The sequence below is a fragment of the Nicotiana attenuata genome, unplaced genomic scaffold (genome assembly GCF_001879085.1).
Source record: "Nicotiana attenuata strain UT unplaced genomic scaffold, NIATTr2, whole genome shotgun sequence".
Classification (NCBI taxonomy): domain Eukaryota; kingdom Viridiplantae; phylum Streptophyta; class Magnoliopsida; order Solanales; family Solanaceae; genus Nicotiana; species Nicotiana attenuata.
This window is the reverse complement of record NW_017671575.1, coordinates 154732-172130: the sequence shown is the minus strand read 5'-3', so window position 1 is coordinate 172130 and position 17399 is coordinate 154732. Positions and strand designations below refer to the sequence as shown.

Here is a 17399-nt window from a genome sequence, read left to right as displayed (position 1 = left end):
CACTAATTACTGCGCAAGAGTATTTTTCAAATTAATTAATCAAACACAAACTGCTTCTTACCAAAAGTATTTTTTTAAAAGCACTTCTGAGACAAATAATTTTCAAAATAAGCTACTTTTAGAAGCTTGGCCAGACAGACTAGAAGCACTTTCTTAAAAGTTTGGCAAAATAATTCCTGCTCAAAAGTGTTTTTCAAATTAAGTAGCCAAAAATAAATTGCTTCTCACCAAAATATTTTTTTTGAATTTTTTTAAAAAAACACACTTATCAAAATAAGCTGATTTTAAAAGCTTGACCAAACAAGCTATTAATTTTATTTCTCATGCTATGAATGTAGAAGAGTCATTTATCTTCATGTGGACCTTTTGATGTGCAACAAGGCAAGGAATACGTGACAAGACAAACGCCACGACTTGAAGAACAATTTTCTCATTTTCTCCACCCAAAAAACAAAAAAAGAAAAAAAAGAAACATCCACCGACATTCAAATGCATATTGCATTAACTTCTCAAACTTTTGGGTTAAAGGATTATAATAAGAAGAAGAAAAAAAAAAAAGAAGAAGAATAAAAGAAAGTTTCTATCATTTTCTGCCAGTGGATTGGTAGTTGGGCCTCCCTTCAGGAAAAGACAAGATTTTTGCTTGTAACAGCAGCCAATCGTCAACAACTTTATCCATCTTCTTATTTTTTTCATGGCTTTTTTTTTATGGAGCTCATAACACCTGCTCCAACTGGCAATTCCATCATCTCACTGATAAACCATTTCCTAAGCCTTTTCCTTCAACTATTACCATGTATGAAGATTCTAACGTCTTGGTTTCAACAGCCTTAGCAGAAGAGTTGATCACATAGCCAGAGCTTCATCTAAGGTGGGAGTTTTCTGCTCATGCAAATTGTAGAGAAGTTGAAAAGGGAAGGACAAGAATTACATGGAAGAGAGCTTAGGTTCAGTTAAAGCAGCCATTAATTTGTATAAAGGAAAGGTTCTTGAAGGAAATTCTGCACTGAACCAATCCTCAATTATGAAGTCTTTAGAGGTATTATGCTCTATATTTTCACATTCACCGGTCACCTATATTATATGAAGACTAAATATGCATCATTTGGGTATTTCTTTGTGAACTAACCTTAATCTTGCATACTCAATCAGAAACCATATCCAAGAACTAGCCAACTTCACATAGCAAGAAGGGACATGGGGCGACTCGGTGAGACCAGAAAAGTTGCAGAGGCAGAAAAAGCCCAAGCAGAATCTGAGCTTTTGGACGCAAAAAAGATGGTGAAAGAGCTAACTTCACAGATAGAAGAGTTAAATTCAAGACTAAATGTCAGAAATCAAGACTTGGAGAAACTAAAGACGGAAAAAAGAGGAGGAAATTGGGGGATGGCCATTAGCAACCCTCAGAATACTCAGAATTCCAAAGTAACAACAGAGTTGGGAAATGCAAAAGAACAACTGATTAAGCTTAAACAAGATATGGCTTCCATGTTAGAAGAAAAAAGAAGAGCAGAGCAAGAAATAGAAGCCTCTAGTTTGAAAATGCAATCTTTTTCAAGCAAAGTAGATGCATTAAGGAAGGAGGTTGAGGAACTTAATGAAGAGCTTGTGCTAGTTGAGTTGGCTCGAATAGAGGCCATTAAAGAATTCAGAGCAATTGAAGCTCAAAGAAGGGAAGACGCCGAGAAACATTCAGCAGCAATGGAGGAGAACAGGAAGAAAATGAATGACATGGTCCAAGAAATCCAGAGATCAGAAGAGCTACGAGAAAAGCTGACCTTGACAACTTCAGATGTCCAAGTTTTGGAAAATGAATTGAAGCAAGTTAAGGAAATGGACAGATGGATTCAGAAAAGCGAGAGCTTGATGATCCAATCTGATTTCCTGGAAAAAGACTTATCTTTGTTGCAGTCATTGAAAGAAGACTTGGAGACAGCAAAGCAGGAATTAGCTTCCATTAAAAGAGGCAGCTTTGAGTTTATGGCTTCAATGGACATCGTGAGGAATGAGCTCAGACGCATCTCTGAGGAATCAGCTCGGTTAAAGAAAAAAGGAAACAAAGCAGACTTGACGATTCAGAACCTGAACGCAAAGCTTCTGAGGGCAAAGGCTAAACTGGAAGCTGCATCAGACAATGAAGGAAAAGCAAGCTCTATTGCTTCAAGTTTATCCCTCACTCTTGAACAGTTGAGAAATGAAGCTGAAGAAGCTGAGAAAGAAAGGGTGACAGCATCTGAGGAAGCTGCAAAAGTCAAAGAAGAAATTCAGAAAACAGAATCTGAAACACTCTTGGCCGAGGAAAAATGGGAAGCTGCAATACAAGAGCTTGAAACCATCAAATTATCAGAAGCTACTGTCCTAAACAATTTAAAGAGGCTTGTTGAGATTACAGTGAAAAGTAGGGCATCAGCTTCAAAGGGCAGCTCAATAACTATTTCAAGATTTGAGTATGAGTACTTGACGGGGCGTGCAGCACAGGCAGTTGAAATTGCGCATAAAAAAGTAGCAGCAGCTCAGGCTTGGATAAAAGCTTTGCAAGCCAGTGAAAAGGAGATCTCAATGAAGACAGAGGTCATCAGAGAGGAAATCCAAGAGCTTAAAATGGAAGAAGAGCAAAATGGCCCGAAAATGGAGTATTCACCTTCTGCAAAGATACTGGTTGATATGCAGTTGCAGAAGTGGGAGGAGATAAACGAAACAAACCTGGAACAATCTCAGAACGGTTTACGTACAAAAGCCACTTCAATAAGTGGAAAAATGACACCAGCAAGACGAGTTAAGTTCAGAAAGTCAACATCTCCTGCACCTCGAACACCTAGAGCGGCTTCCTTCGCGGTTAGGAGAAGAAGAAAGGTAATGCCAAACATAGCTAAGTTATTTAATAGCAAGAGCAATGATGAGAACCTGTAAGCTATATTATTGCAGCAGCAAATACTTGCCAAAGTTTTCTGATGCATGAGATCATGTCCCACTAAATCCTTGTGCTGTTAGTCTCTGAATGTCTTCTCTGATGGATAGCTTGTTCGTCCTGATTTTGTTTTGTTAGAGCGATAATAAGAAGGATGCCCTCAAGGAAATTCAATTGAGAATACTCTTAGGGAATGTGCTCCAAGAGAGTGAGAAACTTCACAGTCTTCACATCGAAACCAACATCACCCAATTTTACTTGTTTTACTGTTGTTCCTATCATTTGGACAAAAATGCAAATTTTAGTTCAAATCCACCAAGGAAACTTGTTGTTATTAGCAGCAAAGTTCCTCAAAGCCAGCAGCTTGGTGCTCCATTCGCAACTTCTGAAACATTTCTTAAAAGATAAATTTTGCAAGTAAACAATCTTTCTTGACTCATACACGCATATATGCCCTCTTGTTCTCGTGATACACAGCACAGACAGTTATTTCAAAAGGAGGAATATATCACACAGAACTAAACCAAACCATGCTTCGTGTGCAATCACTTGCATCTTGTCCAAAAGATAAGACTTCGATAGCATGGTGCTCCCAAAAAACCCCAATAAGGAACAAAGAGAGAGACACAAGCTGGGGCTTGTAGATGAGGATTTAGTAGGGCTTTTGAAGAACAATCAGTTTTTAAGTTCTGAACTACAGAATAGTATCATTTGGTTTCGTGCTGAATCCAGTAAGTTACACAACTTGCAAAAAGGAATACACTAAGAAAGAACATCGAAATCAGCGCAACTACATTCTTGAGTAAGAGCACCACATTAAGGACCGCAAAGAAGTACGCTTAACACTCTCAGTATTCTTAGAGACATTAATCAGGTAACAACTCAATTATCAGATGACTATTCACTTAGCACGCAACAGCTGAGAGTCAAGAGTTACCCATTATCAAACAAAACACTGATGGTAAATAAAAACACTATTATTCATCAAATATATCATGACACATACAAACCAAAACTTTCAGTCCACCAATTTCTAAATTTCCTTCTTTTTTTTTTGTTCTTTCTTTTTTTTTTTTGGTTGGGATGCGCTCAGAGTATGGGAAATACTACCAAATATTATATAAAGAGACAAACAAATTGCACAAGAAAAACTTATGGTTTATGTGCCTCAAACAAGATGAAAGAATAAATTTTAAAAGTTGTGAACTATAAGAAAAGATGAACCACTATCAAAACTTTTGCTCTTCTTTTCACAGCCTCACTGAGGATGTGATGGTGCCTGGTTCATCACATTGTTACTGTGCAGCTGCATTGAAGACTCTGAAAGTAATACTGCCGCCCCCTTTGTAATGGTTTGGCACTGGGAAATGAACGAGGGTGGAGGAGGCTGAGACTTATATATCTGACTGTATGCAAGATCATCCTCAATCTCATTTGCTTCATTTGCAGCAGGAACTGATGCAGTTAAGATAGGTTGGGAACCAAGCTGTGGCTCAGGAGGGGCAGTATAGTGTTGCTGACTTTGACAAGGTGCACTAATGGGTGGTGTTGCTGCTGGGACTGTTGTATAAACTTTAGAACCCAACTCAGGTACTGATTGAGCCGTCATAACCTCCTTATAAACTATTGATGGAGGGCTCATGACACTTTGTGGATGCAAGGGGGGGCGATTGGGGCCAATCACTGCTGTATGATTAATGTTTGGCTGCACCGGCATACTCTGGGATTGCATTGGCTGCACTGGAACTAAGTATATTGGGTATTGTTGATTCATTGGATAAGGACTTTGTTGTGGCTGCTGCATGGGAAGCTGATAAAACGGATAACAGGATGATACTGGCAGTGGACCGCTAGGATAGTGTGGTACATAACAGGCACCACCATGAACATATTGCATGCCTTGTTGCGGCTGCTTCCCATCCAATGTCTGAGGTAATTGATAACCAGAAACCTGAACCATTTTTGGCGTCTGAATGAGAGAGGGATTTGCCATGGAGCCTTCTACTTCGATAAGACTATGTGAGGCCATACTGGACACAACTTGAACAAGTGGCTCTTGGTGAATCCCAACTTTTGGTTGAAAACTAGTACTTCCAACACTGTTATCACTGTGGAAATAAACCATAGATGAAGCCCATAAGTACAGATTAGAGGCGATAAGTATAACCGAAGGTAAGGAATAAGGATCCAGATCCAAATAAATCCATGCATCTTATACTCCGTGTAAGGTCCCAAGTGATCTAGCTTCCGAATTGAAGACTATTGCCTTCTTTTCTTTTCCTCTTTTCATTAGTGTATTCCCAGCAAGAAATCAATAAAAAAGCCAACACTGTCTTGAACAGATAGATTCAAAAGCTCAAGAGAACATTAGAAGGCCCTTAATTGGAGTAATAAAGAGGAAAAGACTAAGACTTATTAGAGTGAATAGATTGAACAAAAGCAATTCAGGGAAGTGCAGACTGTCAACTCATACGACTACAGTAACCACACAAGCAGCCTGACAGCCTAGATTACACGCCAAAGCAATCGTTTTTTTCTTTTTGGGAGTTATTTTCTTTCTATTTTTCTTTTTGGGAGAAGGGGGTGACTGGAAAGTGAAGAATATAAATCAATATGTTTTTCAGCACCTTATTATCTCTTATCTGGTACCATTGGCCCGACTAATCCGGATTTAGCCACATAGGGTATACTAGGAGAAAGCATTCCCCACTAGGAATTTCTCCATTCCCATGGCTTGAACCCGAGACTGACTAAGGGTGAAGTGATTCCATCCATCCCAACACATCTCTTCCATTTTCACCAGGCAAAGTAGAAGTCAACTGAAATGAAACTACTTGTACATCATAGGTATTGGGCGCAAAATTCAGCCCATCAGACCACTAGGTCAACCAAAGATCTAAACTTTTGTTAACCTAGATACTCTAAACGACTCCAATAGCATAACAAGATAACATCAAAAAGAAAAAAGAAAAAGAAAACAGTAATACCTCTCTAGTGAAGCTGATGAGGGCACTCTAACCCTTTTGTCCTGCAAATTGGCACCACCATCCTCGGATTGAACTCCAATAGCAGGCAAATTAGACATTGAAATGGAAGAACTGGTCGAACCAAAAGATGAGCTAGTCTCCAAAACCAAAGACTCAGGCACTGAACCACCCCCAAGCTCCAATCCTTGCTTGGCACTCAAATTTTCACCCTGACCCTCTGCAGAATTAGACCCACCCATATTTTCAAACCCGATAAGCTCATTCACAAAACCGGAATCAGTAGATTGGCCCCTTCTAGCAATCCGGGTATTATTCAAAGCATCGGAGAACCAAGAATCCGCTTTAGAATCAAGTAAAGCCGAGCCTAAGGATTCAGGCTTTACAGGAAAGAGAAATAACCTGATACGGGAAGATGTAACAGAGCCACAGGTGATCCTATCGTGTTCCTCAAGCATGTTCTGTAAGTCCTCATCGGTTGTGACAGAGATAAGAGAGTCAAGTTCCTCGTTAGGAAGCTGGTATTTGAGATAAAACGGACGGTTGCCGTAAAGGGAACGGGAAAGATGGGCAGTAAGGGCGGAAAGGGACGCGGCGGTGGTACGACGGTCAACGGAGACGACACGGTTGTCACCGCCGGCGTAGCAGAGGGATTTATCGTGGGGACGTTGAACTATATGCCCACCGTAGCTGCATAAAAGGCGGACCTTGGTGGTGGAAGTGGGAAGAGGTGGCAGGTCCAAGAGGGAATCCGTGGTGGTAGACGGCGGAGGTGGGTCCATTTAGGCGTAAATGGTGGCGGGGGATCTGGTATGTTTGGCAACAAAGCGTGAGAGAGGAAGAATGGGATTTTATTTTGGTGGCTTTAGAAGGAAACCTTTTTGCTTTTTTTCTTTCTTTTTTTCCCTTTTCGAAAGAGCAATGTAATCTTTAGATTTCTTCTGATAATAACGTTCAAACGCCTCATCAATCAAAATAAAAGATCTAAAGGAAAGGTGCTTCCCTCCAACTTTTTGTCCTAAACTTCAAGAAAAAAAATGCTGTAACAATGGAATATAAGCTCATTGGTACGAGGAATAAGGAATAATTAATCTCGGAATTAAATTTAAAATGAATTTATTTCGTATTTGGTTGGGATATAATTAATCCCATTATTATAGTATTTTTTATCTCTGGAAGGATATGATAACTAATTTCAAAACAATTAATTATTGAATAACTTATTTACCAACCGAAACGGCCCTTAATACCTAATTATAAAGTTCAAGCAGACTAAACTCCAAATAGAAAGCTAAATTTCAGTCAAATGTTAACATTTCGGGTCAGTTGACCGGTCAAAAGGGTAAGATAATATTTATTTGTTTCAGTTTATATGATGTTGGTTTTATTTGAAATAATTCAAAATAGTTGACAGTAATTTGTTGGTATATCATCTTATATAATTTTTTATAAATTAAAACATGGGAATATATAAATTTTATACTTCATTTGAAAGATATAACTAATTACAGTAGTTCCATGTCAAAGTAAATGATACTCCTAAGTCCGGTCACATAAATGAGACCAAGTAAGTAAGGAAAATAAATAATTAAGAGAAATTACTGTCAAACATGTAAAAGAAAAAGGAAAAAGGGGAAAGTGAGTAATGATGCAGTGAAATCTGAGTTGGCATGCGCATATGAAATAGCTGGCAAATTCATGTGTTGGGGTAATAAACAGAGTACGATGTCTAAAGATTCATCCTTGGAAAGAGTAGTAGCAAAAAAGAATTAATAATAAAATATTCAGTAGTTGAACTGATGAAACTACAAAAGACAGGGTGACATGGCTGAAGGCGGACGTAATTATAGGACCCGTTTGGCCATAAATTTTGTCAAAACAAATTTGAGATTTATTTTCAAAACTCATGTTTGGCCATAAATTTTGTTCATATTTTGGCCAAATCCCAAATCAAAAATTTCAAATTCCAAAATCAGCTATTGAGCTGAATTTGGGCCAAAATCCCAAAACTTGGGAATTATATACATGTTTTTTCAGAATAAAGTTGGAAAACATGTTTTGAAAACGTATGTCCAAACACATTTTCATCTTCAAACCAAACTTCACCCAAATCAGATTTTTCAAAATAAATTTGGGATCTATGGCCAAACGCTAACACAGTGACATGGTTTGCCTTTGACGCGCACATTGTTTTATGGGAACATGACCCACCTCCTACTCCTGCGCCCTCTTAAATACTCATTGCATAATTTTTTTTAAAACATTATTTTGTTACAAAAATACATTCCACACGCTTGGAAAAGGTTTTGAAAGGGCATCTTTGTTTTTATTTTATGTATTAAAAGTTATGATATTGTCATGTATATGAATAGTATTGAATATGGTGTATAACTAATAGGAAAACTTACACAAATGTCCCAAATAAATCTCAACTTACCAACCTCTAGTCATTAGTCATAGACTTACCAAAGAATCACATGCAAAAATCACCTTCCATATTTTTAAGTGTGATTAGCAACATTAGATACAAGACGGAAAAGAAATTTCATGGACGGGGTAGCAAATAAGGTGATGAAATACAAAAATCTATACAAATATTCCAAAAATCTAAACAAAAAAGGAAATTTTTCAATGGGTATAGTTGAAATTCATTGAAAATATATAGATAAGTCAATATACAAAATTTGAGAAAGATTGGAGGTGATTTGGAGTGGTCTTGTATCAAAATTCATAATTAAATCGAGTTCAAAAAAGTCTTCTGCGACACATGTATCAAACATGTATCACTATGTATCTCACACACAGGTATACATGGATATACATGTGATACACAATTGATACAAATATGATACATATGTGATCCACAAATGATACATAGTGTGATACAAATATCATTTTTTTTTCATGTTCAGCTTTTACTTCGAATTTTCAATTCAAACCACCTCAAAACTTCACCAAATCATCCCAAAACTGAGATTCAAGCTCCTTAAGTTGTGCCCAATCTATTCTAATAACACCCACTCAAAACAAAGCAAAGATTTGATATTTTTTTGTTACAAATAGCTAATTGGCTAATTTGGCTAATATTAGTAATATTTTATCAATGGCCAATTTTTGTAATGAGCTACCTATAAATGGACATAGCTGGTAATTTCCCTAAATAATATTGTATTTAGTTATACTATAGACTGAAAAATACTACTATATCAAACACGAAATTAATAATACCAAAGCTAATACATATATTATTTTCCTTAATAAACCCTACCAAACGACCCTAAAAATTTCAGCTTTTATAGTGAGATTTCCCAATTTGAATTCGAATTAAAAGAATCCTAAAGTGGATAACAAACACCAAGTAAAAAAATTACCACTACTCCCTCTATTTACTTCATGGAATAAACAAGTGCATGTTGATAAGTAGTATACGATTGTAATCAAGATAACAGAATTAATCTATATCTAGATCACCGTATTAGGTAATCTAACATGAAGTGATAGATGCAAATAGTATTGTAAGAGCAAATCCAACTCCTAATATAGATAGATTGGAACTTATCCTTCCACGTCTGATGTCTAATATTTGAACATGTCAATTTATTTAAATACAGCGATAGCATATAAATATGCCAAGAGGGATTTATGTAGAACCCTATTGTCTCAATCCGTTTGACGATCAGACTACTTAAAAGGGACTGATATTGCCAATTAATTGCTCATAATTATGAACTTTACTCAGTAGTATGATTTTTTTTTTTTTTAAATTTCCTTCACTTTTCCCCTTCTTACTAGGATGTCGTCCATGTATTCAAATGGTCATCTATGTTACTCCGAACTATTATAGGGATATCGACAACTTAAGTAATCCTTTGCAATAAAACATAAAATATTAAACAATGGGTTTCTCCAACTGATATTATGTTCATTCAAAATCATTTATGTTTTGTTTTTATTCAATTTCTCGCATCGTTAGTTAGTTAGGTAGTCAGCCTAGCCCTAACAATTAACAGATGGTCGTTAAGTCGTTAGTCTAACAGGCATGTCGAAGAAAGGAGCTGTAGTTTGGATTCCCTCCGGTCTAAAATAAGTAATTTTTTGACCTTTTTTTTTGTGGTCCAAAATAAGTGATTTTTTTAGATTTCAAGAATGAATTAATTATTTTTTTTCTGCATTGCCCTTGAAGTAAATAGTGTTGGAGACTGGAGTATGTGTTAGGAGTATTTATGTGAAGAGATAATAAATGTTAATATGATCAATTTCATTGCTAATTAATGTTAAAAGATGAATTTTTTAATCTATATGAAAACAGCTAAAAAATTACTTATTTTGAACCGGAAAAAACAGTACACTTCATTGTTCATAAAAATATGCATCTTTGACTCATCGATTGATGTGTCAATTCCTCGTCATGGGTGGGAGTGGGAGGGAGATCCAAAGTGAGTCTAGTTGTATAGTACTATAGTACTTTGACCCTTTCATTTTTAAGGTGATCAATTTTAATTGGACATTACCATTTGGCATATACCTTTATTATTTTAAATGCTGAATTTTAGCAGGTTTTCGGACATAACAACTGTAATATTTGGAAAAAAGTTAATATTTACAGTTAAGCAGAAAGATGATATTTGAAATTTGAAATTATATTTGAAAATGCATTTCACTTGAAAAAATATTGCAATTTTATGAGTAGGAAAAGAAAAATTTCCAAAAATTTTGAAAAAGTAATCAAAACTATTTTTTTTTGGTTTTTGAAAAACTCATTTTCAAAAAATCTCCAAAAACTTATAAATTTTCATGGACATACACGTTTTAAAAAAAACATATTCTATGAACAAATGGGTCCTTAGTATTTATTTTGCACGTGTTTAGGCAATATTTTGGTGAAACTACAAGGAAAAATTGAAGTTAATTGAAGAAAGTATCTTGAAAACTTGGATCATTTGTGTGAAAGTTAAAAAGTTACGAGTAAAAGTATGCTATTAACTTGAAATACTCCTCAGTATTTCAATATTTCACCTATATCTTATATATTGAAGTTCATATTTATAAATACTCGTGATCAACCAAACAAGTACTATCACTAAGAGTGCTCGAGAAATTCTGAAAAATCGAATCAAATATCAAAACAGCTCAAATCGATTTGATAAGGTGACATATTCGTCAATGTTATTATTTTGTATGAATTTGTAATAAATCAATAATATTCGATTTGTTATTAAGCAAAAATAGCATAGATTGGTAGGGATGATAGTTGACAGCAGGGCAACAATATTGTAACGCAACAAACGTGGCATTCAAGATTTTGGACAACGTAACAAATCAGCAAAACAAACACCTTACCAAAAAAAGCCCTTAACCCCGTTTGAAATGAAAGGAAAAATAAGAGAGCCACAGCGCGGCAGGACAACACCTGACCACCGACACTCGACAGACCCACCAGAGAAAAGGATCCCTTCTTTGATTCCAACCTGCTGGGTAAATAGGTCACATCACTGATTCTTTGCCATTGTTGTTCGTGCTAGTTCACATCATCAGTAGTTTTGTTCTGTCAAAAGTTTTAACATAAACTTTTCCATTTGTCTTTTGATTTTAACAGAGAGTCTCCATTGTCTTTTTATTTCTTTTTTGTATCTTTTCTGGGTTGACTTTGTTAGTGCTTGCTGACAACTGCTACTTCTTAATTTGTTCCAAATCAGCGTGGATAAGGGGTTTATTTATTACATATTGTGTGGACGTGTTTTTCTGCTTTTCCCATGTGGAATCTGGCTCTTACTGTCACTGTCGTGAATAGTGTCCTCTTATTTATTAATGTCTTGATTCACTATTATTTCCTTGATCAAGTGTTGTTTTTTCCTCTTCGAATTTTAATTTTCCCCCCTTGGTTGCTTTGGTTCCTCAATGCCGTCCTGGGATTTGAGATCTGTTTTCTTTTTCAAGAATTTCGGAGGCTTTTCGCAGTCTAAGGTCCGTCGGGATTATGTGCAACGCATATCTGCTTTTCCATTTTATTGTACATTTTTAAAAGCAACGGCGGCTGAGACGGATGTTAAGATTTAATGCTTTAGCCTTCGCAATGTTGATGACTTTAGTAAAATCTGTTCTTTCCCAGTTTTAGCTCTCTTTCTGATGTAATGTCATTTTTATACTTTCTTTCCAAATAAAGTGTGTTCTTTTTTATGGCTTGTTCTCCTGTGAAGACTGTACTGAATTAGTTCAGCACCTTAAGTTCTAAAAGTTATCCAGCCCTTGCAAAATTTATGATTGATGCAACTGCACTAACCACATAATATGTCAAGACCTTAGACCGCGAAAAAGCCTCTGACATTCTACATGTTGTATGATTAATGATGTTATTGATGTACTGCACCTCTAATTTGATTAATAGGCCACTTATTTCTAGATATTTATGGGTTGAGTTTAAGTCTTAGATAAGCATGTGACGTGTGACCATTGACTGTACTAGTTGCAACAGCTGAATGCTAGAATACTACTTATGATGTAATTGAGCTTTAGTTTTGTAACTCATGAGTAGAGGAGGATGTAACCTTCTGGTATTAGATTCATCTGAACCCAATACCTTTGATGCGGAGCATAAATTTATATTTAAAAATCCGCTACAATTGCAGCAAATAATAAATATGAACCCATAACTTTGAATGTATAATGAGTTCAATGCTAAAAACCTTAAAAACCGAACCCATAGAGCTTAAATCTTTGATACGCATCTGCTCATGAGACATGACAAATTTTAGTTCCAACTTAATTGACCATGGCAATTGATTGATTTATTTGCTTTCAATCAGAACGGATCAAGTCAAAAGCCAGAAGCTTCTGCTGGATTTTCTCAACTATTTCTGCCGCTGATAGCACCCAAGAAACACCAGGTATATATTTCTTACATTTGACGTACTAAGCTTAAAGGAGCTATGTTAAGGGGTTGGATGGAAATGAGTAGCTGGCACGAGTTATTCCATCCGTAACATATTGGATACAAGACTATAAGATGAAGGAAGGATATGGGATGAGTTGGTCCTGATTTTTGTGAACACTTGGGCAAGATATTTGCAAACGCAGAAGACTAGACAATGCTGTGACCTATCATGAGTCATGTACAGCTACTTGTAATCTGACAAAAAGAACTTTGGCTAATTTTTCCAAGATGCACTTGGAACTATACAAGTACCATAGTTTTATCGGAAGCATGTTATGTTCAAACTTCCATCTGTCTTTTAGGCCACAACTCATTTTAGATTGATCATGAGTCATGTATTTACTTTTTGGGCTTCCAATATACTTAAGTTTTTTTTAGGCATGTCATGCTTGCTTTGCCATTTTAGTCATTGTGTTAACCGCATAATTATTAAACCAATTTAGTAATAGTATCACTATTTCGGCTCTGCAATTCGGAAAATGAGAGTAGCTTATGTTTATAGATGCAGCTTATCACAAAATTAGACAAAGTTAGAAGTCATCGGTATCATATTATAAAAATACTTGAAGTTCTTACTTTTGCATGTTCTTAGCAGGCCAGAATGAGGGGTGCCCGGCTTGGGTCACATACTGTGAGGTCTCACGGTATGACGGTGGCAAGGACTCATTTGCATGACTGGCTGATCTTAATACTACTTTTGGCCATAGTTGTCATTCTGAATGCTATCCATCCGTTTTATCGGTTTGTTGGAAAAGACATGATGACAGACCTCAAGTATCCTCTAAAAAGTAACACTGTACCTATGTGGGCTGTGCCAGTGAGTTGATCTTCATTTTTCATTCAGTTGCTACAAAAATTACTTCATTTTTCATTTTCTTTTCCATTTCAAATAAACTACCTCATATTTGGATATCACAATCTCCAAATGTTATCAGGTGTATGCTGTTCTGTTGCCTATAGTTGTTTTTCTGCTAGTTTATTTTCGGCGAAATGATGTTTATGATCTTCATCATGCCATATTGGGTAAGCTATTCTTTGGATTTGGCTAGTTTTAGTGGTAATACTTTATATATGTTCTCGCTTATGTAAAAGCTTTCTGGTAGTCATCCTCTGATTATGTTGTGATGGCAGGGCTCTTGTTCTCTGTTCTGATAACAGCTGTTATCACAGACGCCATAAAAGATGCAGTTGGACGGCCTAGGCCAGACTTCTTCTGGCGCTGTTTCCCAGATGGAAAAGAAGTATGCTGCCTTGGTGGTTATATTTTCATACTTCTAGTTATAGACTAAGGCTCCTCCCTCGTAAATTAGTATTCTATCAGTAAATATTGATGGGTCAACAGGTTTACGATAAATGGGGAGATGTTGTATGCCATGGTGATAAAAATGTCGTCAAGGAAGGGCATAAGAGTTTTCCCAGTGGGCATACCTCCTGTAAGTAGAATGCTTGTCTCATTACATGTTCTCATGCGTTGTACGGGAAAAGATTGCATGTGCAGAGACAGAGACTTGAAATTTACAGCGCCTCAGAATGTGTCTTTGGTGTTTCTTTCTTGTTTTCTTGACCTTTGGGGATTTCGGATCAACTTGCAGGGTCCTTTGCTGGTCTTACCTTTCTGTCACTTTATTTATCTGGCAAGATACAAGTCTTTGACCGTAGAGGACATGTTGCAAAACTGTGTCTTGTGTTACTTCCGCTTCTGCTTGCATCTCTGGTTGCCATTTCTCGGGTGGATGACTATTGGCACCACTGGCAGGATGTGTTTGCTGGAGGTCTAATCGGTGCGTGTTGTTAGATTTTATTTGTTGTTTTTATCTTCACACTAAGACTGCATGAGACAATAATGAAATCTGAGGATATTTTCCTTTGCAGGTCTTGTAGTTGCAGCATTATGCTATTTGCAGTTTTTCCCACCTCCATATCATGTTCAAGGTGTGCTCTCATTCCTCCAGTGGTGTGAAATTTTTTCTGATAGAATATCAGAAGCTTTCTCTTTCATGGTAAACTTGTGCTGCGTATCACAGTAAAAAGTTGAAACCTTCACACTTCACAGTACTCTATTGAATTTTTATTCCGTGATTGATTCGGAGGAAGAATTGATGATTCTGAGTTGTTCTTACCACTTTTGCTTTTGTGTTACTTTAGTTGTAAACTCATTTGTACATATGCATATGACTATAGTTAGTTCATTCTCTCACGGGTAAGAGGTTAATTCTCTCATTCAATAGCTCTCTGCGACTTGAGGGATCATGTCCTATGGAAAATGTAATGATGATTGCCTCTTTTAAGCCTATGGTTGAAAAGAAAGTAAACCTATTCTCCAACATCCAAAGAACTGATAAACCTGTGAATCGTCTAAGGAATGCACTACTGCTAGACCATGGAAAATGCCTTGCTGTTCAGCCCAGCTACATTACAGAAGGCAGCTTCCTCCCTACAAATGAATGGATCTGTGAAACGGTTCTGGTTTATGTTTTCCGTAGAGGAACAGAATATGGCCATGGAGAGGATTTATGTACTATGAAGATGGTTTTAGTTTTCCCCCCTCATTTTTCTAGTCGTTTCTGATTGTCTGTCTATTTTGTGCTTCTAGGCTGGGCAACTTACGCTTACTTCCGTGTGCTGGAGGAGTCCCAAAGAACATCACAAGCTGAAAATGCTGTAAATGCCAATGTAAATAATACACAGAGTGCAGAGGTTCAAGTAGAAAGTCAACACAATGAGAGAAACCACCATGCGTGTATGGGCATTTCTTTATCCGGGGATTCTGGTCCAACCGTGGAAGATCTAGAATCTGGGAGAAGGTAGTTTAGCTTTAGGCAGTTTGAATTCCTCACACAAATGCTGTCCGAGTCAAGGTTATTTTGCAGAACTGACCTCTTGTGCAGAATATGCTCCATTGGATGGACTAGATTTCACTCTTGCCACTCTTATTGCAGGGCATATGCTTACACATATACTAGAATGTGAAGAATTGTCTCTTTTTTCTTATTGTTCGATTGATTGTTGTACCATTCCAGTTAGTAGTACAGAATTAGTAGATCGGGAGATACATGAAACTGCTACCTGCAACTTTTGATAGCAATTTGGGAAAGTATGTGTACAGCGCGAAAATGTGCCAACTGATGTTTGTAACAAAGGCGAATACACTTACTTTGAGTGTTTGTGCCAATGTTCTCTTCTGCAGGTGAAAATTTACGCATAATGATAGGTGACAGTTTGCTAAGGATCATACTTTCAATTTTTCTGCTGCTGAAAGTGGAGGATTTATTGATATAGACAATGCGAGGGTGCGCGAATTAAATGTAGAATTCTCACTTGGCTCAAGGATGGCTAGTGGTTCTCTCTTTATTTGAACAAACGTTTTTGATTGAATAGAAAAGAGGGAATATGAGCTTCTTCTTTTTTTTCTAAAAAAGTTCTCTGACTTATTTGAATCAATTAAAAAAGGGAGGAATGAGTCGAGATCAGTTAAGAAATTTCTTTCTCTTTTCGTTGCTGTTTCCTGCCGAATGTAAAATGTAGATGCATGGCAAGTAAGAATGTTAATGTAAACATTAGATGTCAGCTCACTTTAGTGTCTTTTTTCGTGGTCAACTCAAATTTGGTTCATGTCTCGCCCATTTACAACCAAACCTCTCAACACTAATGAAGTTGAAATCTCAACTTTTCTATACAAAATTGCCATTATCAATTTGTACAATCACATGAACTTGTTTAAATACTTCCAAAATAGAATTCCAGGAGCTGCTAATAGCACTTGTACAATTACTAATGGAGTTAAAATGCAAATGAGAGAACACAAAACAAAAGCTACTGGAGATAGCAATTCTACAGAGGTACAAACCAAAAAATAGCACAACAAGAAAAGAAAAGAAAATCAGATTCGAATTACAAGGGGCTTTCTGGAACTGCTTTAATCTTCGAAAAATCGAGACTTAAATTCTTCCCACGAATAAGCAACACCAATCCCCTGCCCATACCCGAAACCTATACCAACACCACAACCCATTCCCACACCGAAAACCGTCTTGAGATGGTTCCATTCTGAACCACCGAAACCTAAACCTCCGACTACTCCTAGTCCCACTCCGATGCCGCAACCAATACCTAAGCCGCCGCCTGGACCTAACGTTGCTTCTTCTATTTTCCGGCTGTTTTCCTGGATGAATTCTGTTACCGATAGTCGCTTGTCTTCACGTTTTCCCCTTTTCCCGTTGAAATTAATGCCCTTCAACTTCCACAGGGAAGTGTCCTCCGCTTTCCGATAAGCAAAACCATTGAGGCGAAGGGTGTTGTCTTGCATTCTTTTTCAAGGATAGGAATCAATTCACTTCACTGAAACTGGGTTGGCTTTGACCTAGGGCTAAAGTTTATGTGCTTTTTTTTAAGGGGTCCAAGAGGAGGTTGACCAAGGAAATGAGGATAAGGGAAAAAGAAATGGTGCAACCAACTAACTGTCAAAATATATATGATATTACACCAAATTAATGAACGAAGATAAGTATTTTTTATGCACATTATTATTATCACTTTATATTAAGTGATATACAACGTAATTGGGGGGGGGGGGGGG

General features: G+C 36.9%; 3 protein-coding genes across 6 annotated transcripts; 2 read left to right on the top strand and 1 right to left on the bottom strand.

Moving 5' to 3' along the window:
* The first annotated feature begins 356 nt into the window (after positions 1–356).
* LOC109209069 (protein PLASTID MOVEMENT IMPAIRED 2) lies at positions 357–3242 on the top strand. The gene is made up of 2 exons (XM_019372243.1): positions 357–1039; positions 1153–3242. The coding sequence occupies exons 1-2, from the start codon at positions 932–934 to the stop codon at positions 2908–2910; spliced, it is 1866 nt and encodes a 621-aa protein (XP_019227788.1). The 5' UTR covers positions 357–931; the 3' UTR covers positions 2911–3242.
* Positions 3243–3870: 628 nt separating this feature from the next.
* On the bottom strand, positions 3871–6888 carry LOC109209070. The gene is made up of 2 exons (XM_019372244.1): positions 5896–6888; positions 3871–5016 (listed from the first exon to the last, which is right to left on the bottom strand). Exons 1-2 carry the CDS (start codon positions 6672–6674, stop codon positions 4167–4169), a joined length of 1629 nt encoding a protein of 542 aa, XP_019227789.1. The 5' UTR covers positions 6675–6888; the 3' UTR covers positions 3871–4166.
* A 4348-nt stretch (positions 6889–11236) lies between these two features.
* Positions 11237–16241, top strand: LOC109209068 (putative lipid phosphate phosphatase 3, chloroplastic). 4 transcript variants are annotated; one of them, XM_019372240.1, is made up of 9 exons: positions 11237–11367; positions 12696–12776; positions 13419–13640; positions 13759–13846; positions 13955–14064; positions 14166–14256; positions 14416–14604; positions 14696–14755; positions 15417–16241. In XM_019372240.1, the coding sequence occupies exons 1-9, from the start codon at positions 11260–11262 to the stop codon at positions 15629–15631; spliced, it is 1164 nt and encodes a 387-aa protein (XP_019227785.1). In that variant the 5' UTR covers positions 11237–11259; the 3' UTR covers positions 15632–16241. The 4 variants fall into 4 exon arrangements, with proteins under 4 accessions (XP_019227785.1, XP_019227783.1, XP_019227787.1 ...); XM_019372238.1 differs by having other exon boundaries at positions 13416–13640; XM_019372242.1 differs by having other exon boundaries at positions 11289–11375.
* Positions 16242–17399: the final 1158 nt, after the last annotated feature.

What these genes read in the sequence shown, in the direction of transcription:
- LOC109209069 (XM_019372243.1), top strand. Translation starts at nt 932, where the DNA reads ATGGAAGAGAGCTTAGGTTCAGTTAAAGCAGCCATTAATTTGTATAAA. An exon ending in CAATTATGAAGTCTTTAGAG is followed by an intron (nt 1,040 to 1,152) that starts GTATTATGCTCT and finishes ATACTCAATCAG; the next exon opens with AAACCATATCCAAGAACTAG.
- LOC109209070 (XM_019372244.1), bottom strand. Translation starts at nt 6,674, where the DNA reads ATGGACCCACCTCCGCCGTCTACCACCACGGATTCCCTCTTGGACCTG. An exon ending in TCATCAGCTTCACTAGAGAG is followed by an intron (nt 5,017 to 5,895) that starts GTATTACTGTTT and finishes TTATTTCCACAG; the next exon opens with TGATAACAGTGTTGGAAGTA.
- LOC109209068 (XM_019372238.1), top strand. Translation starts at nt 11,260, where the DNA reads ATGAAAGGAAAAATAAGAGAGCCACAGCGCGGCAGGACAACACCTGAC. An exon ending in CTTTGATTCCAACCTGCTGG is followed by an intron (nt 11,368 to 12,695) that starts GTAAATAGGTCA and finishes GCTTTCAATCAG; the next exon opens with AACGGATCAAGTCAAAAGCC. An exon ending in TCCCAGTGGGCATACCTCCT is followed by an intron (nt 14,257 to 14,415) that starts GTAAGTAGAATG and finishes ATCAACTTGCAG; the next exon opens with GGTCCTTTGCTGGTCTTACC.